This window comes from Lissotriton helveticus, chromosome 3_1 (genome assembly GCF_964261635.1).
Source record: "Lissotriton helveticus chromosome 3_1, aLisHel1.1, whole genome shotgun sequence".
NCBI classification, from domain to species: Eukaryota; Metazoa; Chordata; class Amphibia; order Caudata; family Salamandridae; genus Lissotriton; species Lissotriton helveticus.
This window is the reverse complement of record NC_136061.1, coordinates 655,974,270-655,996,977: the sequence shown is the minus strand read 5'-3', so window position 1 is coordinate 655,996,977 and position 22,708 is coordinate 655,974,270. Positions and strand designations below refer to the sequence as shown.

The window sequence follows — 22,708 nt, the reverse complement described above, 5'->3', positions numbered from 1 at the left end:
AGTGGGCAGAGGACTGCGCTCCGCAGCGCTGCAGTCTCCTTCTCCTATAGACTTCCCCTATATGGTTTAGAGAAGGGGCAAGCTAGGCGCCCAGGGTCTCCAGTAACTTCCCACAGCGGGGCCAAGACAAGTAACTAAAAGGGGAGTAATGGGTTGGACCAAATAGGCAGCTTCCCAGTCCAGGAGGTCAACCCTAAGTCTAACCTTTTCCCACCCTCAGCTACAACCTGTCCTCCAGCTGACTTCCACAGGTAGACAAAATGGCTGCCCCGCATTCCGCCTTTTATAGGCTGCCCTTCAGTGGTCCAGAATGGACCAGAAGGTTCTGGAATGCCCTATGCTGGTCTATGGGTGAGTTCTGGACTTGGCAGTTAGGGCAGTTGGTAGCCATTTTGTGGCTCCAACTTTCCCTGTCAGAACAGGCCTCTGGGCCTGAGGTAAAAGATTATGGGGGGAAAAAGAACACCTATCCCCTTGACCAACACCTATAAAAAGTAGTAGACAAAAATATTAAGGGTATGAGGGGCAAAAAGGGGACAAAATAAAGAATAATGAGGAGGGACTACGCAAAAAAATCCAGACAGGTCTAACAATGCTTGTTTCAGTTGATGCTGAAGTCCTTTAGGAATTAGAGACATGATCACTAGGTCATCAGCGTACGCTAGGTATGGTTTTTTCATACCTCCTAATTTTGGTGCAATACCCATATCAGACTTTAGTGCCATATCTCTGTCAGCAATGTAGAGAGAAAATAACAATGGTGAGAAAACACAACCTTGCCCAAGGCCATTTTCAATTCCAATTTTTTTAGAGATAACGTATTATCAAGTGTAAATTTTACCTGTAGCCATGTTTGCGATTGTAATCCCATAATAAAATTCAGACGGTTCGGATCAATTCCCCATTTTATAACCTTACTCCATAGCTTTGTCAATTTACCTTATCGAACAATGTGGAGTAATCCACGAAACATGCATATAGTGTTGTTTTCTGCAAGCGTGCTTTTTAACCCTAATAGAGCCATTGAAATGATGTTATCAATTGTTGAACACCCTCAGGAAAATCCGGTTTGTGTTGTTGGTAGTATTGATTTTTCCTCTGCCCAGAGCTTCAATTTGTTTTGAAGGTGTTTTGCAAACAAACAATCTCCCTTCGAAATCTAATAACGCTATTAATCTGTAGATGGACGGATCAGCTTTTTGACCTCATTTCTATATTGTATGCGCAATAGCTCCTTTCCAGGAAGATGGTATTTTCCAAACTTGATTACCTGTGAAAACAGCCATTCTAACAACATACTCCAAAGGGTTGTATTTAACTTGACCAGATCTATAGGGATACCATTTGGTCCTGCTGCCTTGGATGAACGTGCACTTTTTATTAGTTCTGCTATTTCTTCCTTTGTTATATCTGGAAATATTCCATCAAATTTCGGCAGTGTATAATTACAAGTAATAGGTGACTTATAAAGAACTTTGATGTAAGTTTCCCACTTATCACTTGGGATAAACTGTTCATCTGGCTGCCTATATGAGATTGTGCCATGTCCCACCAGAGACCAATATGGTTGTTCATTCCTGGTTAATATAGCATGATATAATTTAGCTTAAGCATTGTTCTCACATTCTAGCTTTATTTGTAGATTTCTGATCTTAAATTCTTTCGTTGAGTCTTGTAGCCTCAGATTACGATCATTAGACATTGGAAATTTTAGTGTATGTCGTATCATTTTACGGTAAACTCTCTTTGATTCAGTTAATTCCCGAGTCTTGGGTGTAATTACAGGTTTTGTTCGCGGTTTCTGTAATTTGGCCACAAGGGTCGATAATATTTTCTTTGTTATAGATTGCCAAGCAGTTATCCAGCTGTCCCCAATTTCCAGCAGCACAATAGCTTTTTTAACACTCGATGAAATTAGTTCTTCTAGATTCGACGCCTTCTCATTTAGTGCATTTTTCCAAATAAGCTTTTTCCCATTCTCAGCAGTCAAACTGCCACTATTGGCCGTTGCATGGGTCTCCCAATGATCATGCTTAATGTTAATAACTAACCTGTGAGGATCATAATCGCTCTCAAGTCTTGATATGATAGCACTGATGAAAGTAGGATTAATGCTCAAATGTGTAGTCTATAGTGGAGGAAACCATTGGCCCTCGAAAAGTTGATGAGGCCAGTTGACCTTCTACTAGCCTTCCATTTAAGATTCTATATCGTCAATCTGCCATTAAATCATATGTGACCTTGGTTAAGATACACGTTTTTAGGGTTATTTTGTAAAGGAATTTGTGTTGTGTACTATTAAAGCTCATATCTGGTTCCTCACTGCTTACAGTTTTATTATTCGGCAAAGGCAGTAAAGTTTGATTAAAGTCCCCAGTTATAATAAGTAAAAAATAATTCGTACACAACCATTATTTGCTCCAACTCGTCTAGTGGTGTCTGATATCTACACTTGTTTTCACCAGTTGAGGAGGAAAATATATATCGATGATCAAAATCTTTGTAGAGTTGATTTGTTAAAAGAACTGGTCATACATATTTTGAATATGTTTTTATTTATTTTTATTTTTTTGATAATCAACTTTATTCAGCAGTTTAAACCAGCAAACAGAATTCATTGGCAGCAGCTCATAAATCAACAGGTACAATGAGTTAAATTCAGCAGTACATATGGGTAGGGTTAATACAGTCCAGTCCGACATTACAGTTTGTGTAATAATAACAAAGACAGTGTATATATCTAGGTTCACGGTGGGATCAAGTCGAACCATTTCCCCCATATTTTAGAGAACAGTTCTGGAGAGCCCCGGGATTCGAATAGGGCCTCCTCCTGGGCACCGCACCAGTCCATCCCCCTCCTCCATCCCCCCACCGTGGGTGCTGCATCTCCTAGCCAGTTACGTGCTATATCCCGTTTGGCCACGGCCACCACCGTCCCCATCAGGCGTTTATCCGATCTAGTGCAGTCCCGGCTATCAAAGATCCCTAGCAGCAGTCGCAGCGGGTCATGAGGAACCTCCCAGCCCGGAGCCTGTGAAAGCTCTCGCTTCACTCCCATCCAAAACCTCACAAGCCCCGGGCATGTCCACACCATGTGGTATAAGTCGGCCTGGGATCGCCCACATCTTGGGCAGTCCGGGGAGGGTCTCAAACGGGCTCGGAAAAGCCTCTCTGGGGTGAGGTAGGATGTGTGTAGGTAATGTCTGCACCAGCTGCAGCTTGGATGATGTGGTCAGGGTATGTGGGGCCAACAAGGCATCCCTCCAATCGGCCTCCTCCAGGGGTCCCACACATCCCTCCCACCGGGTACGCAGTTGGTCAAGGGACGAGGGGCTATTATTTACTAGGGCGCGGTAAATTCGGGATACTCCTCCCCTACCTAGATACCCCATCATCACTTGGGCTTCTAGCGGGCTAAACTCTGGAAGGGTGGTTGGCGCGGGGAGATGTGCATGAATGGCGTGGCGCAGCTGCAAATACCTGAAATGCTGGGCGTGGGAAGGGCGCGGCGCTGCTGTAGGTCAGCAAAGGCTCGAATGTGGTCTCCCACCCAAACGTCCCTGAGCACCGACACCCCGATGAGATCCCAGTGCCGAAACCCGCCAAGGGACTAAACCTCTCGGAGCCAGTTTCCGTGCCAGAGTGGCGTCTGGCGGGTAAGTTTGCGGTCCCCGTAGAGCGGCGCGCCATGCCAGCAAGACCGCTATGGTAATTGAGGCTACGGTTTGCGGGACAGGGCAGCCATAGAGGAGCGCTTGAAGCTGTGAGAAATCCGTCTCTTCCAGTTCCACCCGGTACGCTGGGTCGGACCAGCCGCCCGCGTACCAGTCGTGGATGACGATCAGTTTGGTGGCGAGGTAATAGAGATAGAGGTGAGTCACCTCAAGGCCTCCGTCAAAGGGGGGGGATGCGGCTGTGTGCGAGGGAAATCCGCGGTCGTCCGCCACTCCAGAGGAACCTGGATAGGGTTCCGTCTAGCTCCCGGAACTAAGCACGGGAAAGGGGGATGGAAATATTTTGTAGAGTGTAGAGGAAACGGGGGAGGACCATCATTTTGAACAGTGCACTCTGACCCAGAGTATTGATGGGGAGGGATTGCCACTTCTTCAGGTCCGATCGCATTCGGGGTACCAGGGGTGTGATGTTCAGTGCCCATTCCAATTCCGGCAGCAGAGTCACCCATACCCCAGGTATTTAACCGAGTGGCGTCTAAGGGGGATGGACGACTGCCAGTCAAAGCTTTCCCGGGAGGGGTGCAGCAGAACCATGGTGGACTTGGTCGCATTAAGCCGGAGGCCAGATACTTTCTCGAAGTCAAGAAGGATCTGCAGACATTTATGGCCCGAGGTCGCCGGGTCCGCCAAGTACAGGAGCACGTCGTCGCCGTAGAGGGCTATCTTGTCTATGTGACTCTCATTCCAGGTCCACCCTTGAACGAAGTGGTCTTGCCGGAAGAGCGTCGCCAGGGGCTCCATTGCTAACAGAAGTGGAGGTAGGGGACACCCCTGGCGCGTGCCTCTGCATATCGGGAATGCCTCTGAGAGCATCCCGTTGATCAACACTCTGGCCCTGGGGCTCGCGTAGAGGATCCAAATATAGCTGCGGAACCGCGGGCCAAAGCCCATCTCCTCCAGCACATCCTGCAGATACGCCCAGCCCACCGTATCGAAGGCTTTCTCAAAGTCGAGAAAGAGGAGGGCCAGATAAGGGAATAGGCGGGATCGATGGGCCAGGGCCAGATGGAGGCGGCGGATACAGTGGCGGGTACCTCTGGCCGGCATGAAGCCACACTGGTCCGGGGGACCAGATCTTGTAGAAAGGGTTTAAGCCTCTGGGCCAGTATTGTAGCGAAGAGCTTGATCTTGGTGTTCATAAGGGAGATAGGGCGGAAGTCCGCACAGTTCACAGAAGGCGGGTGGGTCTTGGGGATGACCACAATCGTAGCCAAGTCCGATTCGGGGGGAAGGAGCCCTTCTCCATCACGTGATGGAAAAGATTCAACAGCTGGGGGGCCAGAGTGTCCCGGAAGGCCGCATAGAACTCCTGTGGGAACTCGTCCGGACCGGGTGTCTTGCCAGAAGGGGGATGGCCACCAGGACTTCGTCCTGTGTGAAGGGCTTTTCCAGAGCTTCTTCTGCATCCTATGGGGTAAGGGAGGGTAGCCGAGCACCGGCCCTGCCCAGGAGGGTAGTCAGAAGCGCGTTGGGTGGGTGCGCCGCATAGAGGCGAGTGTAGAAGTCGGCGAAGATTCCAGCTATGGCCCTGGAGGGTGTCATCCGGTGCGCGGACCTCCGGAATAACGCAGTGGATCTTAGGGTAGGAGACCAAGTTATGGAGGAGTTTACCGTTCTTGTCACCCCAGCCGTATATCCGCGCCACGGACGACCGCCACAACTGCGGGCCGAGTCAAGTGCGATTTAGCGGAGCTCTTCCCGGATCATCGCCAACTGCCGGGTGGGGTCCTCTCGACTGACTGCAGTTTGTTCGGCCTCTAGCCGGGCAGCTAGGGACTCCAACTCCGCAAGCCGGGCCAGTCGGTCCGCTCGTTTGGCGTGGACAAGCCCCCTCGCCACCCCACGAATCACCGCTTTACCAGCTTCCCAAAGGGTCCCCGGCAATGAAACCGAACCCTCGTTGGCAGTGAAATAGTGGGTTAGTTCCTGCCCTAGGTCGTCTACCAGCGCTTGGTCCTGTAGAAACCATGCATTGAGGCGCCATACCGCACACGGTCCCCCCAGAGTGGAGCCCATGCGGAGGGAGATCGGGGGAGTGATCCGACAGTCCCCTCGGTAAGATACTCGCTCCGGAGACCAAATGACAGTCTGTGGCCGGGAGTAGGAGATCAATGTGGGAGTGGGTATGGTGGGAGGCCGAGGTATGAGTGTATTGTGCCTTGCGAGAGTTCCAGATCCACCAAGTATCACAGAGCCCCATGGTCGAGGCCCAGCTCGACAGGGCTGCCGCGGAGGAGAAGCGGGTCGCAGAAGGGGGATCGGTCGTGTCTTGCCCCGGCTGCATCACGGCGATGAAGTTGCCGCCAACAACTGTGAGGCCGAGCGGAAAGGCGGAGAAGATCTGTGTGAGGCATCGAAGCGTCGGGGACAGGAGGGCGGGCGGGACGTATACATTCAGGATGTTCAGTGGACAACCCTCCACCATACCCGAGATTGCGGCATATCGCCCCTGTGGGTCAGTGTAGGCTTTAACAAGGGTGAAGGGGAGACCCTTCCGGAGCAGGACCGCCACCCCTCGGGACCCGCGCTGGAACCCAGAGTGCCAGACCATCGCAAACCCGTACCGGGCCAGGAAGTTGCATTGTGTTCCTAAAAGGTGGGTCTCATGGAGAAGGAGCACCTCCGCCGAGTGGCGATGTGCCGCTCGAAGGACCGCAGCGCGCTTGATGCGGTCGAGGAGACCATTGACGTTCCAGGAGAGAACATGGAGAGGCCTAATCAACGTGTATGCCATTGGGGGAGGACGGGGTGTGGGAGATCATGGGAGCAGCGGGGGGCGGGGGAGGACCTACCGCACCGCTCCAGATCAAAAGGAGGTATTCGGAGCGGGCCAGCTGGGCACGGGTGCCCAGGGTGCAGGTGGGGGAGCGGGGAGAGGGAGGCGTCCGCCCGCGGCACGCTCCCGTGGTAGCCCGTGGGGACCCAGAGTAGCCAGGACATCAGAGAGCAGGAGGTGTGTGTCGGACGAGGATGCACCCACCATAGGACATCAGTAGGAGGAGCTGCAACCAGCTGCCCGCAAGCAGCAACAACTAAAGCCGAGCAGTGGCCGAACAATGCTAAACCAGAAAGAAGCCCGTAGGCGGCTAAGAACAGGAAACACATGGGAGACAACGGCCCCCCCACCCCGGTACCCCACCAACTCCCCCCACCCTACACTTCAGAATAGGAAGCATATGTCGCCCTAAGGTGCAACACCCAAAGAATAAACCCCCCGCTAGGGGACTGACACTAAACTTAAACGGTTAGTTGGGAGCAGTAGTACTAGTCTAGAGTCAAACAAAGGAGGACCCCCCCTCCGTATTGCCGGATTAATGTCAACAGCAATAAACAGTGAAGCTTCAAGGAAGATATGGTACAGAGAGAAGTTGCAGCAGTTTCACAAGGGACAGGAGGATGTAGTAGCAGAAGGAAGAGATAGATAAAGTTGGAACGTAGAAGGGAAGGAAGGTTTGAGCTGGTCATATTTCAGTTCCCGGGAGGAGCCCCCTCCAGGCCTTCCGCCCTCCGGGCGTCAGACAAGGCCCGGGGGGGCGCTCAAGGGCAGCCCGGCTGATCAGGGTAGCCGTCATCAGTCAGACATCTCGTGGCCCCAGCTCAGGCCTCTGCATCTTGTGGAGAGTCCCGGATCACCGGGCTGCCGGACAAATCGGAGTCCGATCTGGACTTGAGCAGGCTTGTGCCCGAGTCCGAGGGCCCGTCGACGATAACCACAGATGAAGGTACAGCCGTTGGGGGGACTCCTCGGTCTGAGGGCGGGGGTGACCGCTGTGTGTTCCCCTCTTGTGAGCGAGAGGCATCCTGACGCTGGCAACTCCGCCTGCGGGAGCCGGTCCGACGTCGCCTTGGCTTGGGTCTTTCATGGGCAGGGCGGAGATTGGGTCCTCTGGTGGGGGACGGCACCCACCCAGGCAGAAGGGGACGCTCCTCAGTGAGCCAGGTCCAGGCGGCTTGTGGGGTGTCAAAGAAAAAGGACTTGTCCTTGAATAGGAGCTTGAGGCGGGCCGGGAACAGGAAGCCATACCGCAGACCCAGCGCCCTGAGCTTTTGCTTGACTTAGTTATAGGACCTCCTTTGGGACTGGACCTCCCTAGAGTAGTCCGGGAAGATCATAATTTTAGAGTTCTGGAAGAGCAGGGGGCCTATGTCTCTGGCCGCTCCCAGGATGGCATCGCGGAAGTTGAAGATACGGAGGATGAAGGGTCGGGCCGGGCCTCCAGGGGGTGGTCTGGGTGCCAAGGATCGATGGGCCCGTTCTATGGCGAACCAGGGGGAGAGTTTCTCCGCAGGCATCCAGGAGTGGATCCAGGTTTCCAGGAATTCGGCCACAGGGCCCTTCTCCAACCCCTCTGGAAAACCCAGGAGGTGTAAGTTGTTCCTGCGAGCCCGGTTTTCGGCGTCTTCCGCCCTGTGGTGGAGATCCGACATCAATGTCTGGAGACGGGCCACTTGGGTTTTGAAGGTGGTCAGGTCATCCTCTGCCGTGGATATGCCGGACTCGGCTTCAGTAATACGCGCTGTGGCGTTTCTAAGGTCTTGCCGGATGAGAGCTACATCTACTCTTACTTCCCCGATTTTGGTCTCAACCGATGCCTGGGAGGCGCTGATCGCCTGGAGGATTGTAGACAAGTCCCCTCCCTCCGTCCCAGGGTGAGGCGGAAGCCCGGCACCGGAGGCATGGTCCGCCTTGGCGAATTGGTCCATACGCAGCTGGGAGGAGGGGATCGGGGTCTGTGTGTTCTTTCCCCTGACCATGGCTTCTCTGGGCGGTCGTGGGTCTGTAAGGAGTGTTGCAGCTGCAGGTGCTCAGTCCAACGGGTTAGGCCGCCCGGTCCCGCAGTGGACTCGGGTATCCGGGTCCTGCGATGGCGCAGGCGGAACCGCTTGCCAACGGCAGGCCTCCTGGGCTCCCCTCAGCGTGGGTGGAGAAGTAGCATAGGGAGTCGGAGTGCAAGGGGAGAGATTAGAGGGAGCCGCATAAATCCTGGTGTAAGGAGCAGAGCCAGTGGAGGACACCCCGGCGGGCGTCCCAGTCACTGCGCCGAACGGCGGCGGGCCCAGCCCGGGCGCAGCGAGGCAGATCGGAGGCTTGGCAGCGCGGCCCCGGGGCATAGGCGACCCCACCGATCTCCACGCCGTCCGAGCCCCGGATGAAGAGCAGCGACGGTGCCTGGGCGGGCGCAGTGGTCGGCGATTCATTTCTGGGCTCCCACTCCTGTGGCAGGCATCAGTAGCGGTCAGGCCACGGCGCGGGTACAGCGGCGGCAGCTCGGGAGGCAGGCGTCAGTCAATGTGTCGCGGCAGGCAGATCGGCGTCCCCGGGGGCGATGAGGCAGGAGGGGCCCGGACCGGCTCCCCAGGGGACAGGTGGGCCAGTCCGCGGACAGGCTAGGGGTCTATTGCTGCTTGGGGGGTGCAGGGGCGCCCGGTCTCCCAGCCCGGGCTAGTAGTCCGCAGGCGAGACCCTCAGGGGGCTCCAACCCCGTCCCTCACCTCAGCTCCAGTCACTCCGGGTTTTCGGCAGGGGCCCCCCAAGATGTCGTCCCTCGCAGAGGTCGGCCGGGCAGGTCCCCTGGGGCCACGCGGCGTGCCCGGGGCTCAGGTGGGGCGCCCCCAGGGGGAATTGCCGATGGAGGCAACCCATTCAGGCCTTCAAGCCACTCATCTTAAATGCCTTGGTCATGGTGGGAGTCCCGCGTCTTCAGGGGCGTCTTCCATGTCGCAGCGGCCCCAGGCGGCAGCAAGTCTCCAGGCGGGGGCGGACGGCCAGGCAGCGAGGAGGCCAGGGACCACCCTCGCCGGGAGCCCCTTCCCAGGATGGGGGCCCGGCAGAATGTCAACAGGATACAGCCTCAACCCCACAGCAGTCCGATCGGTCCCACCGGTTCACAGGAGGGCACGGGTGTGTCGTGGGAAGTGGTCCTGGGGGGCCGCCACCGTCGGTGTCTCGCTCAGGGCCTCCGGGCCTCGTAGACCACTCGTCCAACTCCCGGCGGGCCGGGGGAGCCCCAAGTCACAGGCGGGTCCCTCCCCCCCCCCGCCGCCAGGCCCGCCGCAGCCCCAATCACCAGCCGGCCGCAGGGACAGGACCGGACAGGTCCGCGGCAGGGGAGCCAAGGAGCCGATCACGGTGGGGGTCACCCTCAGACCCGGCCGCCCGGACAGGCCCCCGCAGATCCTGTACGTGCCTCACAGCTCCCGGGCCCCGCGCCGCGTGGGGGCGGAGGTGATGTGCCCCTGCGTCCGCCCGCCGCAGCTCACAGAAACAGGCCGCCTCGATGTTTAACAGGGGGTCGCTATCTTGCCGGCCTCACGGCTGGAAGGAGTCGAATCAGTGGAGGCACGAGCCGACCTCCAGGACACCCCAAAATTCACCAGGGGGTGCCCAGCGGTCAGGAGAGGTCAGGGGTATCAGGTTAGTCTGCCGATGGAAGCTGTTGCAGGCGGATGCAGGGCGGATGATGGATGGGGGGTCCAGAGCACTCTTAGAGTGCGACCGCCATCTTGACGCCCTAGGCCACGCCCTATTTTTTTACTTGTCATATATAGTTTGCTACATATTGATATTGTCAGACCTCCACTTGGGCTTCCAAAGACATTTTTTTGCTTTAATTTCACGTGTTGTATAATTTGGTATGGTTAAATTTGCAGATTGCCAAGTTTCCTGTAAACATGTTCTTGAATAAAAGTAGACATTTTCCCCAGTGCAAGTTCTGTTTCACTTATGGTTGGTGTACATGCATGTTCTGGTTGAGCACTTTTTTCCAATCACACCCATATTAGTAGACTACGCTAAGTGCACAGAGTTTGTCCAGTTACGTGGCGCAGTTTGGAGAAAATAAAATAAAAATCACCAATTCCTTGCAGCTGTGTCCCATCCAGAGAGATGTGATATCAGGCTATGATTATTTGTTCAGTTGTATAGCACAAACATCTCATTCCATGATCCCAGCAGACCCTACAATGAATCCTGGGTCTTCCTTGATTCTATAAGTTTACCAGGGGACTGCAGAAGAATCCTAGAACGACAGATATCAGGGAATGCATAAGGTAAGCAGTGTTGCTCATGTTCATCCAATCCAGCAGATTCTTTCCTACACAGAGCAGAAAAGATAGCACTGCTGCACAGGGCCCTCTTTTTCCATATTCTTTATTTTTAAAGACTTTGACCACACTGTGCTTACTGAAGATAGAAATATTTTACAACAAAAAATGAAATGTGCAATCTACCGTGCTTCACAACTTCTCACTGCCTTCCTATGTGTCTCTTTCCTCCTGCATGCTTGCATGCATGCAGGCACCCCTTGGCTTACCTCTCCAGTAATGGCTCCTCTCTTCTCAAACTTTCACAGGAGTAATGCATAACCATTTGGAAACCAGCACACATTCACCACAGACCTAACGCACGCTGGTACACAAAGCCAGCATCAAATGTATATTGGGCAACCCTTTAGACTCTGTACTGTACCAGATAGGCCAAGTTTACTCCAGTTAGCCAGCACTGGATCAAACAAGCAGTGGAGTGAGCTTGCGACTTGAATAACACCATGGCATGCTCAAACTCACATGTACACTTGACAAGGCAGACAACTCCGTATTCCAGATATGCCCAAGTCCAAACCAAGAATCTCAGATTTTAGGAACATAACCCAAATGAATTAACAGTATAGAATTCACATACATTGTATATTCTTTAATTCTCCAAATTGGTTAAATACTTCATAAAATGTCGGTAAGAAACAAACATATGAAATAAGTGAGCAATGAGCCCAAGTCATAGTTTGTGCTCTCCGTGTCATACAACAATTAGAGAGACTGGTTGGCTCATGAAATTAAGAATGATATTATATTGCGCTCACTCATCTCCTCCTGCATTGCCACATAGCACGCATCTCACACAGGTTGTCAAGAAAGGAAAGAGCTTAGTAACATGTTTTCTTTACCTCTGCAGCCATCTTTGGTCTCCGTCTCTGCAAAACTGCTGTTCCAGTCCGAGCTTCCAGTGCTGCAAAGCAGCCAGTCTATGTGCTCACAAGCTCCCGGATCCTTCCTCCGTTGATGGGATACCTCAGCATCGCCTTCCTGACTCAGTCTTGTTACATCCTCATCCTTTTGTGGCAAGTAATTCTCATGGGTGCCATGTTGACACAAAGGGTCTGAATCCTTCACCACTTCTTTCTCAGTTTTTGATTGGCATAGCAGATCCTGCACACCTCTCAGGCTTCCTGGTGTTTTTGAGACCAGCTTGTGCTTATTCAAAGGCCACCCTTTGAACTGGAGAAAGAAAACTTAAATTAATGAAAGAAACTAAAGATGTCGAGAACAGTAAAACAAACAGTTAGCCACAGAGTTAAGAACTTATTTTGCTTCTGACTCCATCCATTCTACCTCGGTGATAGCTTCAAAAGAGGATGATGTTATTTTTCCCAGGGCTGAATCAACTTCGGAATCACAGTTCACCCTATTGTTGAAATAATTTCTACAGGCTGCAGAACAAGCAATCATCCATTACATTGATCTTCCCACGCATGCATGCAACTGTGAAGTTGTATTTTCCCAATTTGGAGGCAAATCTGGGAACACATACAGTGGAATTCTATTCCCCACCAAGGGAGATAATACTCTGGGATTGTGGTCTGATCTCAGCATGAAGTGGCAACTGCACACAGTTCTGGAAGTGCTGTATGTCTGACACAAAAGCTATTACTTTGCATTCTGGCAACAAATACCTTCTTTCCAAAACATGTAATATTGGGTAGGCAAATGCCACATTCATCAATACCCAATTTCCTCAAAAGTACAGCTTTCGCTCAGTATGAATATGCATTATTTTGATAGCACCCACTTTCCCTCCACACAAAAAGGACTCAGAGGGGTGCATCAATTCAAACCCTTTTTGCTGTGAATCTGTCCACAGGTACTCCATGTTTTACCCGATTAGTACTCTCAAAAGTTAAAATTTTCAACCAAGTTGCAATCAAACCTGCTGTAATACTCATAGAATCTATACAAATGCTTTTTGCTGTACATGGTTAGTACTCAGAAGGGTTATGTTTCTACAGCAAAGTTACACATAAAACTGCTGTAGTATTCACAGAGACCAGCAGACTATAGTAACTAGTCTCCATTATTCTGTAATGAGGCTTTTACAATAGCTCACACCAGGATACTTTGCTCCATTACTCGACACAGTATGTTCTAGGTAATCTACCTGGTTCAGGAAATAATTACGCTTTACCCCTTCTTTTCTCAAAAATACTAAAATGTCCCCTTGAAAACACTTGACAGAGGTTGAATATCCCAACATACATGAACATTACTCTCTGTAATAAGGAGGCTGTTAAAGCCAGTCCGAAAGGCAGCCTTTTTAAACTTGTACAGCCTCTTCGTGTGAGAAACACAATTAGATTACTGATGCTGGTGTCTGAATTATTTGGTGATAAGCAGATCATAGACCAATTGCCAAAACGTTTTGACACCCTACAGCATACATACTATATCATTGATGTTGGGCAAAGAATGAGCGTCCACTACAAACTTTACATTTAATGTTCTCAAATTCACACAATCTCAATTTGTTGTCTGATTTGTGGGTAAAAAATGTGGGTAATACCAACTCTGACGAGTCAATCTCCTCTATGGCTCCATCTTGGTCAAGAGGAGAGAACATCGCCTTAATTTGTCATCTCAGAAACATACATACATATGCAAGCGTGTGAGGCTAAAGCCAGACTTGGGGTGAATATTTCAACGTACTGCTCTTGAGAACTGAGGTCTGGGCATCAAGGACCCGTGCCAGGATAGCTGGGCTGAGCTACCCTCGATTTCCTGCACGATGTCCGAGTACTCTTTCTGCAGGAGCTGGAATCTTCGCCTCACCAGGAAGCCTCTGACATGGGCCTGGAGATGAAACACAAAGACCCAGACAAAAGTCATGCATCAGAGTCTTCTTATGGCTCTTCTGAACATAATACTCAGACTAAAACTAGAAGAGGCATACTCAATAGCATTTCAAGTCCTAATGCCCACCCATTTCTCATTATTACCACCCTTTCCTTCACTCTTTGCTTTGCAGAACTGTCACTCATACCCACTGCAGAGACGATGAAAGCCATACATCCTTGCCCCAACAACTCGAATGTCACTAACTCCACTTTAAACCTTACAACCACAGCCTCTATTTTTTTTTTTTTATCGTTTTTATTGCAGAGTTCAATACAAGGTATACAACACTTTTGCAAATAGTTTACGCGGGACCAGGATTCCTTCATTCTTGCCAAGTTTTGCAAACACAGCCATACAGCCCACATCCCGGAGGCTGGGCGGCGAATTGATCTGAAGAACATACTCCCAGTCTCATGGTGCAAACTGTTCTATCGGTCCTCCGCTGTCTGCGTTTAACTTTTCACCCTCAACTGTCTCCTCTCCGCCACCCGGCCGATGTGTGTGGGGCTCTTCGCCCTAGCTGTGTAATAAATTCCCCCCCCCCCCTCTGGTGTCTACGCTCGCGTCTGGTGATTGTGCGCTCTGTCATGTAGGTGGTCGCAGGAGTCCGGTATCGATTAATGGGTGTGTGAGTCTGGTGTCAGTGCTGGGACTAGAATCACCTCCCCTGGAGCCCCTAGTTCTGCAGGTTCTTCCTCCCCCTCACTCTCTACAGCACTGTCCCTAAGAGCTTGGACCATCGTTTCCCATGCCAGCGCCGTTTCCTGGGCTTTCTCATCTGGCTTACGCCTAGCCATTTGGTACCTAATAGTGCTTTCCGCCGCCGCCCATTTCAAAAATTCGTGCAGCCATTTCCGATGTGAAGGCGCTACTTTTGATTTCCATCCCCTGGTGAGCTCCCTCTTTGCAATAATTAGGCCCATATCTATAAATTTACTAGACAGCTTGGTTTTGCGTGTGTGTGGAAACCAGTGTAAGAGTGTAACCGCATCGTCGTATTGCAGGTCCCTATCTGTCACTTCGTTCAGGATATCTCCCACGTTCCCCCAATATTCCTGCAACCGTGGACAGCCTCGTAACATGTGTAATAAATCTGCCCCTAGTAGTGCACATCTGGGACAAGCTGCGTCTGCAGTGCCAAAGTATTGCATAATTTTATTCGGGGTGAGGTAGGCCCTATGAAGTATGTATAGGTGGATTAGTTGGAAACGGGCGTTCCTGGTGCTTTTCCTGGCTCTCTGAACCAGCTGGGACCACGTCGTGTCTGGGATGTCTTTCTGTAGGTCTGCCTCCCATTGTGTCTTGAGGCGTGTTAGGGGTGGTACATTTTCAGTGTGCATTCTGGAATACAGGCACGTAACTGCCTCGTATGTTCCTGCCGCCATCATCGTGTACTGGCACGCTAACGACGTCTTGGGTTCAATTAGTCCCCCCCCCCCAATGTGCCTGTATAGTTCGCACTACTGCCGCATTCAGTAAATAGTCCCCTCCCGGGAGATCGTATTGTTCCTGCAGAGTCTGGTACGGTGTCATCACTCCATCAGTATAGAGGTCGCCCACCATCTGTAGACCAGCTTCCTCCCAAAGCTGGAGGTTTGACCAGTCTCCCCCATGCGGCAGGGCTGTAATCATTCCTAATGGGATTTCGGGCGCATACGGATGCCCCGGTCCAGCTCGTTTCTGCATACGATTCCAACATAGTCTCAACGTTCGTTCTTCTTGGGATAATCCTCTGAGCACTAGTTTCTGCTGCAGAGCAATATACGCTAATACATGTCGTGGGATGCCCATGTCTCTCTCATGTTCCGGACCCCGGTACACCCTTGCCACCTCTTGTGTATAGAACTGCAGTTGTGCAGCCAGGTAATAAAGCTCGAAGTCAGGGACTGCCAATCCCCCTTCGGTCTTCGGGCGAGTCAGAGTCGTTAGTGCTATCCTCCGCCTGCCTGTTCCCCAGAGGAATGACACAATTCGAGATTTAAGGTGTTTGAAGAGTACGCCCGGTATCCATATAGGAAGGGTCCTAAAAAAATACAACAATCGCGGTAGGGCGATCATTTTGAGTAGGGACACCCGGCCCGTCATGGATAAAGGAAGGGTAGCCCAGAAGGTCATGTTGCCTTGTAACGCTCGGATGCAACGGCCAATATTACCGTCCAATAAGTCAGCAGGCTCGTGGTAAATATAGACCCCGAGATAGTGCAAGCAGGACGGTTCCCAACGTAGGTTGAGGCTGGTCAATGGACACCTCTCCATCTTTCGGAGGGGGAAGATGCAAGTCTTTGCCCAGTTCACTTTTAAGCCTGAAACTTCTCCGAATTTCGTCAGTAGGCCCTCCGCAACCTCCACCGCTTCGTCGGCATTGTCCAAGAATAACAGAAGGTCGTCGGCGTACAGCGATATATAGTGGTGGGTACCTCCGACTACTAATCCGCAATATGAGTCACCTCTTCTAGCTAATGTCGCTAGTGGTTCCATCGCCAAAGCGAATAGCAAGGGGGAAAGAGCGCATCCCTGTCTAGTTCCCCTGTTCACTTCATATCGGCCCAAGATTAGCGCCCCCACTCTCACCCTGGCGCCTGCCGATGCATAAAGCACCTTAGTCCACTGTATATAATCCTCGCCCAGACCAAAACCTTTCATCACCCTATACAGGTAGTCCCACTCTAGGCTATCAAAAGCCTTTTCTATGTCAACTGATAGCACCACAGGGGCTCTTGCAGCCTGTGGAGGATCTGCTATGAGTCGAAGCAGCCTACGAATGTTGTGCGACGTGTTCCTAGTAGGGATAAAACCTGATTGATCTCTATGGATCAATCCCTGCATATGGGTCACGAGTCTACCAGCTAGGATTGTACTCAGTATTTTATAGTCAGACGTCAGCATCGACAATGGTCGATACGAGGCCAGATCTAAGCTGTCTCTACGCGGTTTTAACAGGGGTATCATGATCGCCTCGCGCATCGAGTGTGGTAACTCTCCTTTTTCCTTGGCCTCCGCATATATTATATGTAACCGTGGGGCCAGTAAATCTATATATTTACCATAGAACTCAATAGGTAGCCCGTCTATTCCTGGCGTTTTGTTACGCGCCATTCTCTTTACAGCCCCTCTTATTTCGGTGAGGTCAATCGGACCCCCGATGGCCTTAGCGTGTTCCTCTTCCAGTTGGGGCAACTGTATCTCGTTTAGTAAGGCATACTATCGCCTCAGTTCGAGTCCCCGAGCCCTTCTCGTATAGTTTTCCGTAGTATGTTCTAAAGCACTGCAATATAGCCGGTTGGGTGTTGTATATCTCCCCGCTTGACCCCTTCAGGGACAGTATCGGGGTGCTGCCCCTATTGGGGTTGGCCAGCCAGGCCAGAAGTGCTCCAGTTTTGTCCCACTCAGCGAGAGCCTTAGTTAAATAATTTTTATAATCAAAGCTGCGCAGGCGCTCCATCTCCACCGCCACTGCCTCCCGCGCTGCACGTACCCCCTCCTGTAGATCAGGGCGGCCCGGCCGCAACTTCTCCGCTTCTCTCAGCGTCTGTTCAGCCTTGTCTAGATCGTCAACTAGCGTCCGTCTTACCCCCGCAAACTTCCCTATACAATGACCTCTCACCACTACTTTGAGTGCATCCCATTCCGTGGCCCTTGAGGAGGCTGTTTCCTCATTCTCCGCAAAATATCGGGAGATCCTATCCTCTAAGGCCGCACTGAATGGTGGGTCATCCAACGTGTCCGGTCAGAGCCGCCAAGTCGGGATCAGTGTGATCCCTGTCATCCAGTCTAACGTGAGGAGCAAGGGGTTGTGATCTGATATCGTGCGTGCTAGATATTCAGTCCGGGCAACCATCGGCAATACCGTCTGTGAGCACAGGAAAGCATCTATGCGGACATGGAGGTCGTGTATGCCAGAGTAGAAGGAGTAGTCCCTCTCTGCTGGGTGTTGTAACCACAACCTCTACTGTATCATCACATCTCCACAGTTATTACTCCCAACTCCCTCGTCATGGTATCCCTCTTTCTTTCCCAACACCATCAACTGCTCATCTCTCCTACTCAAACTATCAGGCCTGTCACCGATGTGGCTCCCTTCAGAGCCATCAAACCTCCATAAACCTGTCTTACACCTGTAAACACAGGTGTCAATCACCTCAATGATTGTCAGAAGGCCCTTTGCTCCAATACATTCGAGTTACTAACACCCAACACATACCACCTGTAAGACTGTTACACTGCCACCAGATAACCCCTTACTTTCATGTTCATCCCTTCACACTATGTGTCTCCCCCATTTTAGGACTGTCTCCCTTCTCAGTGTGATACCAGCTTGTATAGAGGACAGCACCAGTAAAACCCCCTTACCGTTAGCAGCAAGGGTTTGGTTCTCTGTGCCACCATTCACTAGCATGGCTATAGCTCTCCACTGCAACCAATCACCCGTACCCTCCTACCTCTTTTTTGTTCCATCTATGGTTGCGGGTTCGCACCATCCCCACTGAACACCAGACAACCAGTACTCGGCTTTCATATAACAAACAGCACAATCTGGGAGATGCTGAATGCTTTAACTGGATTAATACTTAATAACTACTTAATCTGTAAAAGCTAAGACAAAGACAAAAAAACGGACTTAACTTGGGGTGACATGCACTGAGCAATCTGCCCACCCTCTTACCAACAGAAACATTAGTTTTCAGAATTTTTTTCAGAAATGAAGGGAAAACAGGTCACCTCACAGTTCCAGCATGGCTCAATAAAACTTTTTGAGGGCTAATGGAAAGGTGCACATTTATGCAGGAGATGCATTGAATAATTTACCCCTTCATTAAAGAAGGACGACTCGACCGCTCACAGATTTTGAAAAATGGTTGAATGATGGCCTTCTTATTTCCCATCTACACAAGGCCTAAGCAGCTGCCAGTTGTGTGAGAGTGGGAGAAATCCTTACACACTGGTATCATACCCCAGATAGATTGGCCCATTGGGATAAAACAAAATCAGATGCCTTCTGGAGAGGGTGCAAAGGCACATTGATACACTTGTTATGGCACTACTCAAACCTCCATAGATAATGGGAGGGGGTAATTACAGACAGAGATGGAGCTTTCGAGGTACAGATACCTAGAGACCTGGGAGTGATTTTGTTGGATCTCCCATTTACTGGTGGATGGTCGCAGATATAGGACAACAAGTAGCCTCCTAGCCCTCCTCCATTCTTCAGCTATGGGCTCACAGATAAGTGTGACTACCAGAGGATTGAAGGTAGGAATTAATCAGTATGAGGCAGTCTCTATTCCACTTCTCGGTTCCTTCCTGTTTCACCCTCACCCTACTTCACCAACAGACACATAAGGCTGGCAGCGCACTGTTACTCTGTCAGACCCCAACTGGGGGTGGGGGGGATCACAAGTCTTGCAAAACTACTAAGCCTCAACTGTAGGGGTTGAGGACATTTGCCAGCGATGTTCCGGTGCCCGTCCTACTATATGCTCTGCAAACTGGACCAGGTACAACTCTATCCACACTGGACTCCATGAGTAGAGAGTGCGAGCGTCCACAGTCTTCGCAGGTAGGTAGTTTTGGGGTGCTCAAGCTCAGCACTCAACAGTCAATTTGTATGTGCAGCCCAGTGCTTGTTGTTACAAAAAAAGTACTTTAATACTATAGTTATACTAAACACTACACACCACAGTAAGACAAACAAGTCACTGACGCTGATCGAAATCCCCTGTAGGCACTGCACCAACCCCACAGCTGCTCTGACCCCTCTAAGGCACTCTTTCTCTGGTTCTAGGTTCCTTCTTTCGTCAGTATATAGGAGTGGCGTGAATATGGCTCGGGTAAGGTTTTAGGCACCCACAGTTCAAATATGTACAGCTGTTTTTTTAGCTATTTTACCCCTCTTAAGGATAGGGAATATATTTGCCTCGCCTCCAGGCTAATTGCTGCCAGGTACACATCAGCACTGTAAGCTGTCTTTTAAGGACTCTGTCAGGCACTCATTTTCCCTGGTCATAAAGAACTTGGAACTGGAACAGAGTGGGCCCACTTTCATGCAGAAAGTCTAGATAGGGGAGGTGAATCCACCGTCAGAAAATGCACAGCCAGTTGATGGTTTTCCATTTACGAGAACCCTCCAGGCTGTTGTGCAGAGACAGCCTTTGTGTAGAGTGATGCTTCTCTCAGTAAGAAGCACTATCCTGGAGCAGACACAACAAAGGCACAAAGAGGCGTGAGGATTCTGTACCTGGCTGTGGCAACCCCAACTAAAGAAATGATCAGGGAAAGACAAGAGGCCAGGCCTCACCTTGAGACTTCCTCCTCTTTCACAAGAGAATCCGCAGTAACATCCTTCACCCCTACCATCCACCAAATGGCAGTGCTTAAGAAAACGAATAAATAGCTAATTTCTAACAAATGGGGCTCATAGTCCAGTCTTGTCTCACTTCAGTGTCTTGATCTCCCCTACAGCAAAAGGATTGACAACACAAACCCATTATCTGGGTGCATAGCCCTCACTATTCACCTTGTGGTCGACCAGGGATATACAGAAAGGCCCCTGCTGGCCTTCATTTTACACACACACACACCATGCATGTGTTGGACTCGCTACACACAGACACGCTTGACATGAACAGAGGTCAACAGAAAGATCTGGGTAAAAACACAGGAGCGGGGCTTCACACAGGTGGCCCTGCACACCTCAACTAGATGGACCCAAATAAAAAAGGTCTGGTCACAATATAGATTTCTCTGAACGATGACGTAATGCCACCGCCACTATATGTGCTACATCCACGACAAGGACAGGAGTCCACTCACTGTCAGTAATGAAGGCTCGCTTGGTGTGCCCCTCCAGGCCGCAGGACATATTCAGCATCCCTCAAAAGCAAAGACAGGCCTATGCCTCTGCACACGCGTTTAGATTATTTATTTATTTATTTATTTATTTGTGCGTTTTTATATAGCGCGGACTTTACCCGAAGGTGTCAGAGCGCTTCACAATAGGAACAGAACTGATACATGAGAACATTACAAGTGAACAAAATACAAAAGCAAACGTTACATTAAATGAAGCAATAATGACAATCGTGAGCCAACAAAATACAAGAGGTAGCAAACGGTGCATTACAAAAGTGACAATCGTGAGCCAACAAAATACAAGAGGTAGCAAACGGTACATTACAGGAGGAAAAAGTGACGTGTGCAGGTTACAAAAGCGTACAAAGTAAACAGAGGTATAATACTGCAATATATGGAGGGCCCTCAAGCACAAGAACAAACATTACGTAGGCCAAGGTGGCACTTGTGCAGGTATCGAAAAAAAACAAATGTTAGAGGTAGAAAACAGTTTGTTACAAGAGAAAGTGACGGGTGCATGTTACACACGAGTACCAAACACAGGTAGAAAGATAATACCGCAATAAATGGCAGACTCTCCAACCACAAGAACACACTGGGAAGACACTTCCATAGTCCTGTACAGTGGATTTTTCTATAATGGAAGGGCTTCCTTCAGATAATAGAGAGGGCATGGATTACAGTTGGAAGTGTCTTTGAAGGAGGTTAGTGGTCCCATGGCAGCAAAAAGTAAGGATACCAGATATACAACCAGTTGGGCACTCAGAGCTGATGAACAAGCCTGTATAGTATACATGTAGCATACAGGGGGCTTTTCCAACAAACTCAGCCAAGTTAAAAATGGGATTTTTTTGAAGACCTCGTCCACCCAAATCAATGCTTCCTCGTTGCTGATTTCGATTTGCTTCCCTCTACTGTTCGGCCCGGTTACCAACCACGCTTCGATTCGCTCTACTTGTCTAACACACAACTAAAGGCAGGCTGTTTACAACGTACTTTCATTCGCTAAAGGCACATACTTGCATTTCAGGGAGGGGGGGGTAAGTAAGTGAGCACGATACTCTATGCACAAGAGTGTAGTATTGAAGAAAGGGACGCTCCAAGCCAGGTAGAGTTTATAAATCTTCTGCACCACTCAACGCATCGTCTTGTTACCTTCTACACCATTTCTAGTAGAAATACTTTGCCATGCGTTAATATAAATACATTCACAATTCTCCTATCGCCCTCTAATGATACTTAAGGGTGGCATTAAACGCGATAAATAAAACCGAAATAACCTGCAGCGCTATCACTCTTTTCCTGGTCTTGTCCACCTCCATCCTTAAATCCATGCCTATGTTGGCCCCTCCCCTCCGCATAGCTACCCCAGCAACTGCCGTTTCCTGTCAGATGTAGGATCAAATGAAAGGCTAGCTGGAGAAATGCCGCTCGTAGCAAAAGAACAACATGGCAGCCATATTGGAAAGGAGTCATAACGTTCATGAAAACAACAATTAACGAGGAAAACTAGTAGTCTACTCATTAAAAATCTGTGAACAGGAGAATGTATAATTCAAAAACATATTTATCGAAACAATTATAAATATTATTGGCACCCAGCTACGAAGCACCGAACCGTGACATGATGCGTGAGTGGGCAGAAACGAATTTTGAGTCATCGCGTAAACTATTATTCATACTGGTAAAGTATGCTGAGAAAGACTATATCGATTTGGCAGAGGAAATTGAGAGACCAAATAAAGAATTGGATGAATTGGGTGAAACGAAAACATTGGAAAAATTAAACAAGCATTTACAATGCAATGGTCTCGGCTTTATTAAAGTTAGAGCTATTGGCATTGCAAATGGCATTTCTTTCATTTTTTGTTTTTTTAAAAAACATAAAGAAATGGTATTGTCATTTACAATGGCAATAGGTCAGCATTAGAGAGTAGTAGACCGTATTAGCGGACACAGAGCCACACACACAGAGCCACACACACACACACACACAGCCACACACACACAGACAGAGCCACACACAGACAGAGCCACACACGCAAAGCCACACACACAAAGTCACCCACACACACACACAGAGCCCCCCCCCCACACACACACACACACACACACAGAGCCTCACACACACACACACACACAGAGCCACACACACACACACACACACAGACCCCCACACA

General features: G+C 50.2%; 1 protein-coding gene across 1 annotated transcript in view; it reads right to left on the bottom strand.

Annotated features, from left to right (window-relative positions):
- The window catches only part of IQCC (IQ motif containing C), a 59,585-nt gene extending 37,673 nt beyond the window's left edge, over window positions 1-21,912 (bottom strand). Inside the window, exons 1-3 of the mRNA XM_078680690.1 lie at window positions 21,809-21,912; window positions 13,491-13,634; window positions 11,678-12,008 (exon numbers count right to left, since the gene is read on the bottom strand). Of these exons, the coding sequence (XP_078536816.1) occupies window positions 11,678-12,008; window positions 13,491-13,634; window positions 21,809-21,889 (556 nt within the window). The 5' untranslated portion in view covers window positions 21,890-21,912. The remainder of the gene's footprint in view (window positions 1-11,677; window positions 12,009-13,490; window positions 13,635-21,808) is intronic.
- Between the last annotated feature and the right edge of the window lie 796 nt (window positions 21,913-22,708).